This window comes from Aotus nancymaae, unplaced genomic scaffold (assembly GCF_030222135.1).
Source record: "Aotus nancymaae isolate 86718 unplaced genomic scaffold, 86718_ANA_hifiasm-v0.15.2.pri h1tg000028l, whole genome shotgun sequence".
NCBI lineage: Eukaryota > Metazoa > Chordata > Mammalia > Primates > Aotidae > Aotus > Aotus nancymaae.
This window is the reverse complement of record NW_026988441.1, coordinates 3,960,351-3,977,437: the sequence shown is the minus strand read 5'-3', so window position 1 is coordinate 3,977,437 and position 17,087 is coordinate 3,960,351. Positions and strand designations below refer to the sequence as shown.

The 17,087-nt window shown below is 56.8% G+C and overlaps 1 protein-coding gene across 3 annotated transcripts; it reads left to right on the top strand.

Moving 5' to 3' along the window:
* Positions 1-3,864: 3,864 nt before the first annotated feature.
* On the top strand, positions 3,865-16,177 carry SPACA6 (sperm acrosome associated 6). Of its 3 annotated transcripts, XM_021668623.2 has the most exons (8): positions 3,865-4,578; positions 5,581-5,658; positions 13,437-13,505; positions 14,344-14,367; positions 14,727-14,804; positions 14,918-15,027; positions 15,690-15,846; positions 15,930-16,177. In XM_021668623.2, exons 1-8 carry the CDS (start codon positions 4,365-4,367, stop codon positions 16,142-16,144), a joined length of 945 nt encoding a protein of 314 aa, XP_021524298.2. In that variant the 5' UTR covers positions 3,865-4,364; the 3' UTR covers positions 16,145-16,177. The 3 variants fall into 3 exon arrangements, 1 of the variants encoding a protein (XP_021524298.2); XR_010344216.1 differs by lacking the exons at positions 3,865-4,578; positions 5,581-5,658; positions 15,930-16,177 and having other exon boundaries at positions 5,850-14,804; positions 14,923-15,025; positions 15,690-15,778; XR_010344215.1 differs by lacking the exons at positions 3,865-4,578; positions 5,581-5,658; positions 15,930-16,177 and having other exon boundaries at positions 5,850-15,025; positions 15,690-15,778.
* Positions 16,178-17,087: the final 910 nt, after the last annotated feature.

Here is a 17,087-nt window from a genome sequence, read left to right as displayed (position 1 = left end):
GACCGGCCGAGGGAGGAGGGCGGGCGAGGCGGGAGCGCCGGCCGCCGCCGCCTCCCAGCCTCTTTTGTCCCTTCCCTCCTCTGCGTCAGGCTCCCCTGGCCCGGCCTCCCCCTCCCGCTCCCTCCTCCGCCCCGCTCCTCCTCCCCGGGGCTGGATGGAATTTTTTCCCCTGGACCGGAGCCAGCTCCGGGGCAGGGCGGGTGGGAAGCCAGGCCGGACTGGGCAGGGCGGCGGGGAGGGGCCGGGGCGGGGGCCCCCTGGGGAGGGGGCTGGTCCGACGGCCGCGCTGCCGGCGGGGTCCTGGGAGGGGTAGCCCCGGACCTCAGAGCCGGGGAGGAGTCGCCGGCCACAGGGAGTCGGGGAGAAGGGAAGGGGGATGGCGGGGACGGCGGGAGGAAGGGGAGCGGCCGCGGGGCGGCGGAGGCGGGGAGAGGATGGAGAGCGCTCGGCGGCGGTGGGGCCCGGCCTGCGGGCCCGGGGCGGCAGAGGAGACCCCTTTCCTGCGACGCGGGAGCCGCGGGAGCCGTGAGTCTGCGGAAAGGGAGGTGGCGGGCTGGGGCCTGGACTGCCGGGTCCCTGAGGAAGGAAACACCCAGGGGCCTGGATTTCTGGGTTCTTGGAGGAGGAGTTGGGGGTGGGGAGGTGGCTGGGCGCCCAGACTCCTGAATCCATGAAGGAGGGGGCTGGGACCTGGATTCCGGGGTCCACAAGCTGGAAAGGCTGGGGACACCTCCTGGATTCAGGAGGGAGGACCGAGATGGGGGCTGGGGCGGGTAGGATCGTGGCTGGAGGAGACTAGGGGCGCGATGCCCGAGCCCTCGGGGGAGGTGGAGGAAGATTTGTCTGGCTTTGGAGTGCCTGCGGCAGCGGAGGGGTTAACGTCTGGCTGGAGGGGAGGGGGAGGGGCAGGGATGGGGCTGCGGGGCTTTGAGGGGTCAAGGGTGAGCCGTGCCAACGGGAGGGGGCCGAGGAGGAGGGGCAGGTTGTCTGGGCTGCCAGACAGGCCAGGGTCAGCGGCGGGGGCAGGGGATGTCTGGAGGAGGAGAGGCCCAGCATCCACGCTCCCTCGGGGACCCGGGATTCCAGGTCCCAGACCCCTCCTCCCTCAGACCTGGGAGTCCACCACCCAGTCCCCCACCCATTCCCCCACCCATTCCAAAATCCGAGCCCCCAGTCCCCCTTTTTCCAGAATCCAGGAGTCTGAGCCCCAGTCTGTTCTCTCAGACCAGGGAATCCACACTCCAGCCCCTAACCCCTTTAAAACCCGAGTTGAGAACCTCAGCCCCTCCTCCCGAGGAGCGCGGCCCCCAACCCTCTGCTCCTCTGGAACTCAAGCTTCCAGGTTCCGGCATCTTTCCCCCTTTGAAGCCTGCAGTTCTGGGGTCCCCCAGGCCCCTCCTCCCCGGAACCCAGGAGTCCCCACCTCTCCTTTAGCCCCAGCTGGAGTCCAGCCCTCCAGGGGTTAAGGGGGCGGGGCCAGCTGGTTGCCATGGTGCCAGACTGTTTGGGTCTGCTCTCTGACCCTTGGGGGCTCCCCAGGGTCCGCAGAGAGGGGGAGGGGGACCTAGGCCTGGGGGAAGTCCAGAGCCTACCCCTTCCCCAAAGCCAGCCTACGGGCCCAGGGAGCTCGCGTTTCCACCAACGCCTTGTCCAGTGACCTTGAACAAGGCCTGACCCTTCTCTGTCGGCCTCAGTTTCCCCAAGGAGACACTGGTTGGCGGGTGGGGGAGATGCTGAGGTCCCGGGAATCTTGGAGATTCTCGGCTTCCCTTCTCCCCTCACCCCCCTCCTCAGGCCCCAGGCAGCCCCGGGGCATGCTGGGAACCCGGGCCTGGGCTCTGGGCCAGGTTGGTGGGGGGGGCGGGGGCAGCCTCCTCCCTTCCCCTTCCTCCCCACCTTGGCCTGACTCTCGCCCCCGCCTGAGGGTCTGGGAGGTTGGGAAGGAGGGAAGGGGGTAAGAGAACTGGGACCGTAGACCCGTCTCCGGCCCCCGCCTCCCCCTTTCCTTCTCCGCCCCTTTCCCGCCTCTTCTCCCCCTCCTCAGCAGGTCGCTACCCCAGCCCTGGGCCCCTTCTCAAGCCACCCCCACCCCACCCCCAGCTCCAGACCTGGCTCGAGCTGCGAGGGGGAGGGAGAGAGGGAAGGAGAAAGAGAGAGAGAAGGGAGGGAGACCCAAAGGGGGAAGGGGGAGGGGAGGAAAGAGAGAGACCTGGGAGGGAGGACAGGAGAGGGAGAAGGGGAGAAAGGGAGAGAGACAGAGACCAAGGAAGAGCGGGAGGCAGAGGTGAGAGATGGAGAGGGGGAAGGGGCGGGGGGGGGGGAGAGGAAGTGAGGAGAGACATCCGAAAAAAGGGGGTGGAGAAGGGTGAGAAAGAGAGGAGAGGGAGACAGAGACTGAGACAGGGCCCGAGAGAACGAGAGAGACAAAGAGGGGGAGAAGGGGAGGATGAAAGATAGGAGGTAGAGGAAAAGAAGGAGAAAGAGGGGGAGAGAGGGAAGAAAACGGGAGCGGGAGAGGAGAGAGGCGATGGGGAGAGAGAGAGAGAAGGAGCGCAGAGCCAGGGCGAGATACCCGATGCAGGAGGAGGAGGCTGGGAACCAGGGAAGGTGGAAAGAAAGAGGCAGAGAGAGAAAAAGGTAGGGCCAGAGAGACACGGACTGTGGGAAAGGAGCAGGAAGGTGAGGCTGGAGCAGGGGCTGGGCAGGGGAGAGACCCCAGCTGGAGGAGCTCTGAGCCCAGGGGTGGGGAGGGTGGGTGCTGAGTCCACTGCCCACCGCTGCTCGGAGGCTGACTTTGGGAGTCTCTTCCCCTCTCTGAGGCTCAGTGCCTTCACCTGCCAAATGGGGATGCTGAGGGCACCTCGATCTCTGGACTGGGAGGTGTCAGACAGAAGACTGGTGTTCTGGGCCTGCTATGGTGTCAGCGCTGGGGGGTTGTGGCTGTCATCCTTAGAACTGACCCAAAGAAGGGAGGAGAGGAAGCAAGTACCCAGGGAGGCTTGGATGTTTGCTAGCCCCTGGCCATGGAGTCTGCAGACTGACCGGAGGGTAGGTAGGGAAGGTGTGCCCAAAGGGCCAAATTCCAAGACAGGTGAGGTTCCCTCTGCGCCAGCACCCAGGAAACCAGGTGCTCTGTCAGGCCATGCCTTCCCCAGGAGGTCTGCTGGGCTGGAGGAGGATCTGGGGGCTGGGACTCCTGCGTCTCTGGGGAGAAGGGGGCTGTGGATCTGGACCCAGGAGTCTGAGGGAGGAAGGGGCTGAGGGCTTGGATTCCAGGAACACTTGGGAAGAAAAGGGCCAGGGGCCCAGCCTCCTGGGTCTCTGGTGAGGAAGGGGCTGGGGACCTGACTTCTGGGTTCTTTAGGGAGGAGGGGGATGAGGGCCTTGACTCCAGGGTCCCTGATGAGGAAGGGGCTGAGGGCCTGGACTCCTGGGTTCCTTGGGGAGGAGGGGCCGGGGGCCCGGACTCCTGGGTCCTGGCACCCACCCGTAGAACCGACCTTGCGGGGCCTTCGCCGCACACAAGCTCGTGTCTGTGGGTCCGTGTCGGGGGCTCACCATCGCGGCTGGGGCCTCCCCGGCCCTCCCCCCCCCACTCCCCATCCTCCTGGTCCCTGTCTGTCTTTCTGTCGGGTCTGTCCCCCTGCCGCGCCCCCCGGGCTGAGGTAGGAGGTTGTATAGTTGAGGAGGACACCCAAGGAGATCACTATACGACCTCCTAGCTTTCCCCAGGCTGCGCCCTGCACGGGACGGGGCCCGGCGGGGACCCCCAGCCCCACTTGGGGACTCTGAGCCCCACTGGGCTGCCCCAGGGACCCTGGGAGGAGGAGCCGGGCTGTTCCCCTCCCGCCCTGAACTCTGACTTCTGTCTGTCTCTCCATCTCCGCTATGTCTCTGCGGCTTCCGCGTCTCTTTCGCAGTGGATTCTCTGCCTCTCTCATTCTGGCTTTCTAGGGCTCTGCCCCTCCCGACATCTTTCTGTGTCTGTTTGTCCTTTTTGGTTTTTCTGTCTTCTGGCTCTCAGAATGTCTCTGTGCCCGTCTCCATCTCTGACCCCCACCCCAGGGCCTGCAGGGCCACCACATACCATGTTGCCAGCCTCTGGGTCCCTGAGACCCTTTAACCTGTGAGGACATCCAGGGTCACAGGTGAGGTTCTTGGGAGCCTGGCGTCTGGCCCAACCACACACCTGGGGAATTGCCGGCCTGACCCGGGAGCCCTGACTCCTCATACCCTTCCTCCAGAGCATGACATTTGGCCACCAACTGAAGCCTGACCTCTGACCCCAGACCACTGGCCCTTCCCCCGCCCTGTGGTGACCTCATAAAGGTTACTAGTTTCTCCCCTGGCCTTGAGACCCAACGATGGCCCTGCTGGCCCTGGCCAGTGTGGTCCCGTCTGCCCTGCTGGCCCTGGCTGTCTTCAGCGTGCCCGCCTGGGCCTGTCTCCTCTGCTTCACAACCTACTCCGAGCGCTTCCGCATCTGCCAGATGTTTGTGGGGATGCAGAGCCCCAAGCTCGAAGAGTGTGAGGAGGCCTTCACGGCCGCCTTCCAGGGCCTCTCTGACACCGAAATCAGTGAGGAGACCAGGCACCTTCATCAGTGTCTGGGGAGGGTGCAGAGGGTCAGGCTGAGGGATGGACCGAGAGAAACAGTCACAGGCAAAAGGCTCAAAGACCATGAGAACAACAGAGGCTAGAGACAGAGAAACACAGACAAGGGAGGACAGCAGGGCAGAGACTCAGAGAGGGGAGGATGGAGACTCAGAGACGGGAGGATAGAGACTCAGGCAGGGGAGGATGGAGACTCAGACGAGAGGATGGAGACTGAGACAGGAGGATGGACACTCAGAGGGGAGGATAGAGACTCAGAGACAGGGGAGGATAGAGACTCAGGCAGGGGAGGATGGACACTCAGAGAGGGGAGGATAGAGACTCAGAGACAGGGGAGGATAGAGACTCAGGCAGGGGAGGATGGACACTCAGAGAGGGGAGGATGGAGACTCAGAGACGGGAGGATGGACAGTTAGAGAAGGGAGGAAGGAGACTCAGATGGGAGGATAGACACTCAGAGAGGGGAGGATGGAGACTCAGACAAGGGAGGTTGAAGAGTCAGAGATGGGAGGAAGGAGAGTCAGAGGGGGAAGATGGACACTCGGGAGGATGGAGAGTAAGAGAGAGGAGAATGGAGACTCAGGAAAATGGAGAGTCAGAGAGAGAGGAAGATGGAGACTCAGGGGAGGATGGAGAGTCAGACAGGGGAGGATGGAGACTGGGTGATAGAGACTCAGAGAAGGAGGATGGAGACTCAGAAGTGGGGGGATAGAGACGGGGCAGAGGCTGGGGAAGCAGGATAGAGACTGGTGTTGGGGGAGAGACTCAGGGAAGATGGAGACTCTCAGAGGTGAGGATAGAGCCTGGGAGGGACTCAGGAAGCATAGAGACTGGGGGGCAGAGAGTCAGCAAGGGGAGGGCACGGACTTGGGAGGGCAGAGACTCAGAGACAGAATGTTCCCATTAGGGACATGGTGTTTGTGGGGAGCTGCCTCCCCCAGCCCTTGCCCCCTCCTTCGCCGCCAGACTATGATGAGAGAAGCCACCTGCATGACGCCTTCACCCAGATGACCCACGGCCTGCAGGAGCTGGCTGCTGCCCGGGGTGAGCGTGTAGGGGTGGGGAGACGGGACATGCGGACTTGGAGCTCCCAAGAGATGGGTATGTGGGAGGGCCCGGGGCAGAGGACGGAGGCCCCAGAGTTGGGCAGTCATCTGGGACGGGGAAAGCTCGCAAGCCGTGAGCTCAGCTACTTGACCAAGCGAAGGCTGAAGGCAGCTCTAAGAGCCAGAGGCTGATGCTGGCAAGTGGGGAAAGGACGCTGCAGAAATTGCCTAGAGAAGTCCAGATGGGTCGGGTAGGTTCTGACGTGGCCGCATGGCAAACACTCTTACTGGTGATGAAGTTCTGGGTGGGTCACTGCCCCTCTCCTGTCCTCAACGTACCCATCTGTAAAGTGGGACAATCTCCTTGCCTCCTAGGATGGCCACAGAGCTCATTGTGGGGTTTGAGGCTGCCTGACGAGGCTGACCTCAGGGACGGCATCTTCCTCTAGGACAGAACTCACACACACAGTCTCACACACACACACAGCACTCACATACACTCACACAAACACACACTCATTCACACAGCACTCACACAAACATTCACACACAGCACTCACACTCACACTCATTCACACACAGCACACAAACGCACGCTTTCACACACTCACAGCACTCACACACACAGCACACAAATGCACGCTTTCACACACTCAGACACACACACACAGATTTCTTATAAAGTGATTCCACATTTTTGAGGTGTGAGGCAATTAGAGGGCAGGAAAACAGAAACAGCAGAGTAGATCGCTCAAGTGACAGTAGTGAAGAGAGATGGGGTGTGACCACCCTGGTGAGACAGGCACACGTGACAGCCTTGAGGTGTGTGGCCGTGCGAAGCGACCTCAGGGCCGGGGGCCACGCATGGCCAATGGGCAGTGTTGGCAGTAATCATGCCAGGTCACCACGGCCACAATCCCCATGACGTGCCAGAGCCTGGAACTATGGAAGCTCAGAGTTGCAGGAGAGAGGCCACAGAGCCCTACGCTGTGTAAGAAACTGGCTTCCTCTTAGGTACAGGAGCCCAGGGCTTATTCCCACACCCACAGTCGCTCCCTTTGCTTCCTGCTTTGCCCACCAAGCATTTTGTCAAAGATCCCCAAAAAGGGGAGGATCCCATCCACCAGGGGCATCCAGGGCCAGCCTGGAGAAGGCTTCAGCTGTGGCTCCCCCGACCTCCACCCCAAAGGGAGACCTGAGGCCCTAAAGCTCTCTATGGGCGGGTGGTTCAGGATTCCAGGAAATGCCCTGTCTCCCCACGTGGGCTGTCTCATCACAGAAGCTTTGAAAAGATCAGGAAACTCCGGATCTGGGAGTGGAAGCCTTCCGAGGGGCCGGCTGTGGGACAAACTTGAGGGGGAGAGAAAAGAGGCTGGGTGAGGGTCCAGGCCAGAGTGGAGGCCTGAGTCGGGGCTGGGGCTCTGAAGGTGGAGAAGAGGGGCCAGGGCCAGAGAATGAGGTCTGCTGGGCTGTTTGGGGAGGCATAGAGGACAGAGTCCGAGACAGGTCCTGCTCCTTGCCTGTTGGGCCATGCGTCATCACTGAAATAAGGAGCCTGAGAGAAAGAGCTGGGGGCAGATTTTGAGCTGGGTTAGAGTGTAGTGACTTTGAAAGGTCCCAGGGACGTTTAGGAGGCAGCTAGATACCCAGGTGCAGAGTTCAGCAGAAAAGTCAGAGAGTTTTAAGTCTCTGCCCTCAGGGCGCGGGGGAGCCACCGGAGGAATGTGAGCAGTGAAATAGGGGCAGCTCTGAGTGTAGAAAGAGCCCTCTGGGGTCGTGTGGAGGGTGGACCAGAGGGAGAGTCTGGAGGCCAGGAGAAGCTGGTGCGATACGTTCAATGATATTTACTGAAGGTGCAAACCGCCTGTCCTCGGGTTGCTTATATTGGAGTGGAGTCTGGGAAGACAGACAATAAACATAATCGATAAAATATCTTACTATCTTAGTATGTCAGTTGGTGATCCCTGCCGTGGAGGAAAACAGAGAAGGAGAAGAGAAAGGGGTGATAGTTTTATTGTCTTATTTTTTTGGAGATAGGGTCTCACTTTGTCACCCAGGCTGGAGTGCAGTGGCACGATCATAGCTCACTGCAGCCTCGAACTCCTGGGCTCAAGCGATCTTCCTGCCTCCGCCTCCCGAGTAGCTGGCACTACAGGCAGCATGCCACCATCTTTGGCTAATTAAATTTGTAATGATGGTGTCTTGCTATGTTGCCTGGGTTGGTCTCGAGCTCCTGGGCTCAAGTGATCTTCCCGCCTCAGCCTCCCAAAGTGCTGGGATTACAGGCATGAATCAACATGTCTTGCTGGGTGATAATTTTAAATAGGTTGGTCAGGGGAGGTGGAAATGACAGGGTCCAGCTGAGACCTGAACAAGGTGACAGTGACAACCATGCAGATAATCTGAGGAGAGAGATTTTTCAGGCCACAGGAAATAGCTAGTGCAAGACCCTGGGGCCCGCGGGGCTGGAGTGAAGGTGAAATCTGAGAGATAGCAAGGGGCCACCTCCCACAGATCCTCATAGACAGCCCCAGCGTACATCACAATCCCCTGGGAGCTTATTAAAAATGCAGATTTCTGTCAAGATCCCAGGCAATGCTGATGATGCTACTCTGGGAACACTCAGAATCGCTGTTGTACGTCCTTGGAATGACTTTTGTCTTTTGCTCTTGAAATGGGGGAGCTGTTGGAGGACTTTACACCAAGACACAGGATCTGACCTGGGGCTTAACAAGATCTCTCTGGCAGCTGTGTGGGGCCTGGGCAAAGGCAGGAAGACTTCCAGTGAGAAGCTGGCTCGTCGTGGGTCAGACAAGTCACAGTGGTCCGGGGAGACCAGATGAGGTCCGAGCAGGGCAGGGTGGGCACAAGGATTTGACTGTGTGCCAGGCTTGCCCATGTGTGTGAGAGGCTGTGTCTGCCATACAGAGAGTCATTCATATGAAGTGTCCTAAAGGATATCCTCGGCCAGGCGCGGTGGCTCACACCTGTAATCCCAACACTTTGGGAGGCTGAGGCGGGTGGATCACGAGGTCAGGAGTTCAAGACTAGCCTGGCCAAGATGGTGAAACGCTGTCTCTACTAAAATACAAAAATTAGCTGGGCGTGGTGGCAGGCGCCTGTAATCCCAGCTTCTCGAGAGAGTGAGGCAGAGAATTGCTTGAACCCGGGAAGTGGAGGTTGCAGTGAGCTGAGATCGCGCCACTGCACTCCAGTCTGGGTGAATAAGCAAGATTCCATCTCAAAAAAAAAAAAGAAAAAAAAAGAAAGGATATCCTCTACCAGCCCTGTGAGGCTGGGTTTTATAGCCCCACTTTTCAGACGGGAACACTGGGGCTCATCTTGACAAGAACAGTGGACCTGGGATATATCTGGAGATAGACTGGACCAGATGGAGGTGGGTGAGGGCAATGTGAAGAATCAGGGATGACTTTTGAGTCTCCTCCAGATGGAGGAGCAGGGGGTTAGAGGAGCTGACGTAGGCTGACTGCCTCTTGTGACCCAGGTGGTCTTGTTTGTGTAGGTGTATATATGATCCATAGAGTGGATGACGTGATATAGACAGCATGCAGTATGCCACATGCAACGATCAGGTATGGAGGCTCTGGAGCCTGACCACCAGGGTCCAATGTAGCCATGTGATTTTGGACCACTTCTGTAATCTCCCCATGCCCCAGTCTCCCCATCTCAAACTTGGAGATGGCAATCGTAAGTTTTCCAGTCTTCTCTAACACTCACTACGTGCCAGACGCCATTCTACATGCTTAGAGACATCATGCCATACAATCATTAAATCATAGTCCTCATGGTTCTATGTGGCTGCTAGAGCTCCAGCCATCAAAACAAATTTTTATTAATGATTCAGCCTCTCCCCGACCCTGCGATACAGACACTGCTCCTGTGATACAGACACTGCTATCATCCGCATTTTATGAATGAGGAAACTGAGGAAAAGGAAGGTGGAGTCACTTGGTCATATGGGGAGGAGGGCTTGTGATTGATACTCAGATTTGAAACAGGTATGCTCAAGACAGAAGCACCAGGACTCAGACCCAGATGTTCTAAATCAGAGTCGGAGCTCCTGATGATACGCAACTCCTCTAGGGAAGACTTTACAACACCCACCCGTGCCTCTTTATGGCCCACTTGATATAACCCAGGCTCCTTGGTCTATCTGGAACATTCCACTCCATTCATACTCCCCTGGTGGGTTAGAAACCCACCCCGCCACCATGGCTTACTCGGTATATCCCACAGTCACCCTTTCCCTGAGTCATTTGATTTGGCCCATAGAAATTCTTTGGATGACTCCTCCAACATCCTGGCCTCTCATTTGTGCACCCCAGTCTGACCACATGCTCCTGATCATCCTGCCATCTTGAGACCACACTCCTGCTCTGTGGCCAAGGAGAGACCACTAAGTCCTCATCTGGAACCCACTTCTTGGCACGAGTGCCTTCTCTCTCCAAGTGTGTATCCAACCATCATCGTTTCAGCTACTCTCTTGCCAATATCCTTAGTTCCCTCCCTTTTTGTATGGCTTTACATCACAGAGGAAGCTTTCCCCTGTCCCTGCAATGGCTTAAGCCAATAGGAAGTTTACTTCTCCTATGAAAAGTAAGTCTTGAGGTAGGCACTTTAGGTTAGTATAGCACCTCCATTTCTTGGGGACCCAAGCTCCTTCAAGACTTAATATCCCAGGGAATAGCCCTTGTCCTCATGGTCCTGTGTGGCTGCTAGAGCTCCAGCCATCAAAACAAACTTTGAGGCAACAGGATGCAAATTTTCAGGCAGCAGAAGGATAAGGGAATCAATAAGATGGCGCCACCTTCTCTCTTTTTTTGTTGTTGTTTTTGTTTTTTAGAGACAGGGTCTTGCTCTGTTGCCCAGGCTGGAGTGCAGTGGTGCAACATAGCTCACTGTAGCCTTGAACTCCTGGGCTCAACCATCCTCCCACCTCAGCTTCCTGAGTAGCTAAGACTACAGGCACATGCCATCACACCTGGCTAATTTATAAAAATTTGCTTAGAGATGGTGTCTTCACATGTTGCCCAGGCTGGTCTCAAACTCCTGCCCTCAAGTGATCCTTTCACCCCAGCCTCCCGAGTAGCTGGGATTCCAAGTGCAGTACCACCTCCCTTTTAAGGCCACTTCCTGTGACTCACTTATAACACATCCACTTACATCCTGTGGCTACAGCTTGGCCACATGACCACAACTTCAAGGAAGGCTGGGAGATGAAGCCTTTGATCTGTGTTCTGTGGATATAGATACACAGGTATTTAGAGGCAATGGACAATCCCTGTGTATCGGTTTGCTAGGACCGCTGTAACAAAGTACTGTAGACTGGGTGTCTTGAACAACAGAATTTTCTGCCTTCCAGAAGCCTGAGGTCAAGGTTTTGGTGTCAGCAGGGTTGGTTTCTTCTCAGGCCTCTCTCTTTGGCTTGTAGATGCTTTGTTCATATGTCCCTGTGTGCATGTCTGTGTCCTAATTTCCTCTTCTAGTAAGGACACCAATCATACTGCATTACGGCCCACCCTAATGACCTCATTTTAACTTAATCACCTCTTTAAGAACCAAGTACAGTCACATTCTGAAGACTTCAACAAACAAATTTGGGGGTAGGGGCACAATTTAGCCCATAAAATCCTGCCACAATCCTAACTTCCACAAACCACCATAAGATCAAGCCAGCTGTCCACTCTTTTTAATTGCACTGGAAAAAGCCACAAACCCTTACAGTTTGGAGGCCATTACAGTGGTCAAAACACAAGGTCAGGCACGGTGGCTCACACCTGTAACCCCAGCACTTTGGGAGGCCAAGGTGGGGAGATCACGAGTCAGGAATTCGAGACCAGCCTGGCCAACATGGTGAAACCCCATCTCTACTAAAAATACAAAAATTAGCCAGGCTTTCTGCTGGGTGCCTGTAATCCTAGCTACTGGGGAGGCTGAGGCAGGAGAATCACTTGAACCTGGGAGGTGGAAGCTGCAGTGGGCCAAGATCACAGCACTGTACTCCAGCCTGGGCAACAGAGCGAGACTGTCTCAAAACAAAAACACCTACAAAGACAAAGAATATACAAGGGTAAAAGATGTATCCTATAAATATTATAGAAATGAATATAGCTGGAGACTACAGAGAAGTGGCCGATGTGTGCCCCATTTCAAGGGAGTGGCTGCTACTAATCTCCAGCTAATTGCTGCCTTATGGAAATGTGATCTCTGTGTTGCAGCTCTTCCAGCTTTTTAAAAAAGAGATGCCAAACATTGATGTGACATTCCAAATATGTTGGTGACTGGTTCATTTTCTTTTAAACACTTTCCAGGCCAAATATCACACATCCCAGGGATAGATTTGGGCCATAGGCCACCAGTTGGGGTCTCCAGTTCCAGTTGGATCCTGGAATTCATTCTACAAATACTTAATGAGCACGTCTAAGATTCAGCGCCCTCTCCAGGATTCAGAGGACACAGCGCTAAGGAACTTACAAGACAGACATAAATGACCATCATCTATATATAAATATATGTAATTGCAGACGGATGAGAGCTAGGAATGAAATGATTGCGATGAGAGACAAAAACAGGGAACTTGATTAGATTTGTGGTGATGGAAGGATGATTACAAGACAGAAAAATGTGCTAAAAGCTGAAGCCAGCATGTGCAAAGGCCCTGAGGTGCTAGGGAATATGGTTGTTTTCAAAGGAAATGAGGCCTGGCTCAATGGCTCATGTCTGTAATCCCAGCACTTTGGGAGGCTGAAGTGGGTGGATCACTTGAGGTCAGGAGTTTGAGACCAGCCTGGCCAACATGGTGAAACCCTGTCTCTTCTAAAAATACAAAAATTAGCTGGGCATGGTGGCACACGCCTGTAGTCCCAGCTACTTAGGAGGCTGAAGCAGGAGAATCACTTGAATGCAGGCGGCAGAGATGGCAGCGAGCAGAGATTGCACCACTGAACTCCAGCTGGGTAACAGAGTGAGACACTGTCTCTAAAATTTAAAAATAAAATATAAAAGGAAATGAAAGGTGGGCACTAGTGATGGGACAGGGAGGGACGGGGACTAGGCCAAAGCATGTAGGACCTAACAGGCCTTCGTGAGGAATTGGATCCTTATCCACCCCTTCTCCCCTCAGCAAGCTACGTGCAGGTGACGTCTCGGAGGGCTGCCATCCTGGAGACATTCAGGAAGCAGAAGAAAGGAGATTTAAGGGCCGGGCGTGGTGGCTCACGCCTATAATCCCAGCACTTTGGGAGGCAGAGGCGGGTGGATCACGAGGTCAAGAGATCGAGACCATCCTGGTCAACATGGTGAAACCCTGTCTCTACTAAAAATACAAAAAATTAGCTGGGCACGGTGGCGTGTGCCTGTAATCCCAGCTACTCAGGAGGCTGAGGCAGGAGAATTGCCTTAACCCGGGAGGCGGAGGTTGCGGTGAGCCGTGATCGCGCCATTGCACTCCAGCCTGGGTAACAAGAGTGAAACTCCGTCTCAAAAAAAAAAAAAGAAAAAAAGAAAGGAGACTTAGGGACTTGTTAGCCTTCAAGTACACGAGGTGGGAGGAAATGAGAGGAAGGAGCAGAGGATATGGTAATAAGAGAGATGTAGGGGTGGAGAGGAGCTGGGCAAGGGCAGACACCATGACAGCACATCCCGTGAGCTAGCGCCAGCCTAGCCCTAGCGATGCTAGATCAGAATGCAGGGCCAAGGACCAAGCCCTAGGGGAAGGATTTTACTACACAGGCCGCCCTCCCCTTTACTCTCCAGGATCCTTTGAGGTTGCCTTCCCTGATGCGGCGGAGAAAATGAAGGCGGTCATTACACAGCTTAAAGAAGGTAAAACAGACTCCTTATCTCCTCCCCCAGACACACACAGAATTGGAAAACCCCACTCCTGCCTGGGCATGGTGGCTCACGCCTGTAATCCCAGCACTTTGGGAGGCTGATGTGCGCAGATGACTTGAGGTCAGGAGTTCGAGACCAGACTGACCGACATGGTGATACCCCATCTCTTCTAAAAATACAAGAATTAGTCTGGCGTGGTAGCGCATGCCTGTAATCTCATCTACTCAAGAAGCTGAGGCAGGAAAATCACTGGAACCCTGGAGGTGAGGTTGCTGTGAGCGGCGATCTTGCCATCGCACTCTAGCCTGGGTGACAGAACAAGACTCCATCTCAAAACAAAACAGAGCAAAACACACTCCTGAGATCCCCATCCACTCTCCTGGCCCCATCTCTGAGCCTCAGGCCTTGGGGATCGACTCCCGTGCGGACTACTGTGGATTTGGCCTCACCCCTTCGATGGAAGATTTCCTCTCCAGCTAGGAGCAGTCATGGGATGTGTCTCTCTGAAAGGTTTCCTCTCCTACTGATCCCCTTTCCGGGACTACTAGCCCGCCTTCTCAGTGGAATCCAACTGGACTGCCCACCCCCGTCAGGCCCTCCAGAAGGCCAGTGTTCCCCCCTAACTCCCAAGTAGATGGCTGGCAGCGGGCCTGGGCCTGACCCCTCCTAGTGCAAAGCTCAGGCTTGGCCCCGCCCCCAGGTTATGACTGCAGCTTGACCCCGCCCCCTCGGAGCAAAGCGTCCAACCCTGTAATATCCGATAGGGAAGCATGAGGTAGGGGGTTCTTCCCACGACCTTAAAGTGGTGATGTTTCATCTCTCTCTACAGCCCAGGCCTGCATCCCTCCCTGCGGTAAGGAGTTCATCTAAAAGTTGGAATTGTCGGGTAAGGGAGGTGGTCGGAGCCAAAACCTAGGACATCAGGTGGGGGAAATCGGGTGGGCTTCAAATCCTTAGGAGACCAACAAGAATCCCGGAGAAAAGGAAGTAAACCAGATATTGCTCTGAATCCTCATAGAAGGTGGGTGTGAGAGCCGAAGCAAACCAATAGGAATCCTAGAGGCAGAGAGGAGTGGGAGGCGGCTAAGGACTGCAGGGACGGCGGGTTTAAGATGCTACCTGGCCAGTGGACCCCGGGGAGCTGTATGGATCTCAAAAGGGCCAAAGGGCCCTGGGCAGGTGGCACCCAGACCCAGCGTTCCCACTCCACAGGTCTCCAGGAGTTTGCCCGGCGTTTCCTCTGCAAAGGGTGCTACTCCAGGGTCTGTGACCTCCCGCTGGACTGCCCAGGTGAGGGGCAGGGCCTCAGGGTGTAGGGGACCAACCTGAGAAACGGGACCAGAGCACCACGGCAAGGCCAGGATTGGGCGGGGCCCAGCGAGTGATCCATGCTCTGTCTTCAGTTCAGGATGTGACAGTGACTCGCGGCGACCAAGCTATGTTTTCTTGCATCGTGAACTTCAAGCTGCCAAAGGAGGAGATCACCTATTCCTGGAAGTTTGCAAGAGGAGGTGTGAGTCGGGGCGAAGGCGGCGCAAAGGGTTTAGACGGTCGAGTTAGGCTTCACTATGGGTTGGGGAGTTAGCATGCGGGGATGAGACTCCGGGGAGCTGCGTCTAGACACAGGCAACAGCAAGAGGAGGGCCCCGGGATTTAGGGGAGAGCTCGAAGATCAGAATGCAGGACCAAGGACCTGGCGCAGTGGCTCGCTCCTGCAATCCCAGCGCTTTGCGAGGCCAAAGCAGGAGGATTGCTTGAGCCCAGGAGTTCGAGACCAGCCTGGGCAACATACTAAGATCCCACCTCTACTAAAAAATTTTAAAAACAGCCGGGCGTGGCGGTGCACGCCTATAGTCCCAGCCACTGGGGAGGATGAGTGGGAGGATTGCTGAAGTCCAGGAGTTCGAGGCTGCAGTGAGCTATGATCGCGCCACTGCACTGCAGCCTGGGGGCCAGAACGAGACCTTGTCTGGAAATAAATAAATAAATGCAGGTTCCAGGGGCAGGTAGTGTGGGGAAAGTGCGTTTAGGGCTGGGGAGCAAGCAGAAGGCTCGGGGCGGGGTCAAGGCTCAGGGCCGGGACTCAAGGGGGCGTGGTCTGGCTCGGGGAATGGGACTTGTAGGTTACTCTTTGGCAAGCCGAAATTGAGAAGCTTATGCCCGCGGGTCCCGCAGCTCCGGACTCAGGACCTGTCCTATTTCCGAGATGTGCCGCGGGCCGAAGGATACCTGGCGCGGATCCGGCCGACGCAGCTCACGCACCGCGGGACGTTCTCCTGCGAGATCAAGCAAGACCAGCGCCCCCTGGCTCGGCTCTACTTCTTTCTTAACGGTGGGGCGGGGCGCGGCGGCGGGCGCGAGCGGGGCGGGGCGAAGGGCGGGGCTCGTGCCCGTCTGACGTGCGCGCCCCCGCAGTGACGGGTCCGCCCCCGCGCGCGGAGACAGAGTTGCAGGCCGCGTTCCGGGAGGTGCTGCGCTGGGCCCCGCGGGATGCCGAGCTGATCGAGCCCTGGAGGCCCAGCCTGGGCGAGCTGCTGGCCAGGCCTGAGGCTCTGACGCCGAGCAACCTGTTCCTGCTTGCCGCCCTCGGGGCCCTCGCATCAGTGTGTGCGACCGTGTTGGTGTGGTGAGTGCTCAGGACCCCGGAGTCCCAGCCTCTAGCTCCCCGCCTCTAGCTCCCCGCTTTCTCAGATCCCACCGAGAGGTCTGGGTTCCTAGCAACCTCCAACCCAGGAGGTCGGGCTCTCAGCCCCTCCTCCCTTACATCCAAGAGACCAGGCCCCCAGCCTCTCCTCCCGCAGACCCAGGAGTCCTCCAGTCTCCTCCTCCCGCAAATCCAAGAATCCAGACCCCCAGGCCCCCTCCTCCCTGAGACCCAGAAGCCCAGGCCCCAGGCTCCCCTCCTTCAGAGCCAGGAGTTCAGGTTCCCAGCCTCTCCTCCCTCAGACCCAGGAGTCCAGGTCCCTAGTCCTACCTCAGGCAGACCCAGAAATCCATGCCCCCAAGTCCCCTCCTCCCTCAGATCCAAGAGTTCAGGCCTCCAGACCCCTCCTCCCTCAGACCCAGGAGTTCAGGCCCCAAGACTCCCTCCTCCCTCAGACCCAGGTTTCCGTCTAGGCCCCTAGCCCCTCCTCCCTCAGACCCAGGAGTGCAGGCCCCCAAGCCCCCTCCTCCCTCAGACCCAGAAGCCCGGGCCTCAGCCCCTCCTCCCCCAGACTCAAGAGTCCAGGCCCCCAGCCCCTCCTCCTTCAGACCCAGGAGTCCAGGGTCTGTCCACCTTTTCGACCCAGGTGTCCAGGCTTCCAGGACCTAGATTTCTAGCCACCAGCCCTTCCTGTTACACACGTACCTCTTTGTTTCCCCAGGATGTTCTTTGAATGGTACTGCAGTGGCAGCTAACCAAGGTATCTCTTTCCTCCTTCCCTATCCTATTTCCATCCTGAAAATAAAGAATATATTTCAACTCTGGATTGTTTCATCTCTGAAGGTGGTCACTACTAACTCAGGTCGGAGGAGGTGCAGCAAGCCCACACATGCCCAGATGAATACGGCCCCCATCATGACAGTGATAGG

Excerpts from the sequence above, each read along its gene's own strand:
- SPACA6 (XM_021668623.2), top strand. The coding sequence starts at position 4,365 with ATGGCCCTGCTGGCCCTGGCCAGTGTGGTCCCGTCTGCCCTGCTGGCC. Across the intron at positions 13,506-14,343 it reads CATTACACAGCTTAAAGAAG|CCCAGGCCTGCATCCCTCCC; the intron begins GTAAAACAGACT and ends CTCTCTCTACAG. Across the intron at positions 15,028-15,689 it reads GGAAGTTTGCAAGAGGAGGT|CTCCGGACTCAGGACCTGTC; the intron begins GTGAGTCGGGGC and ends CGGGTCCCGCAG.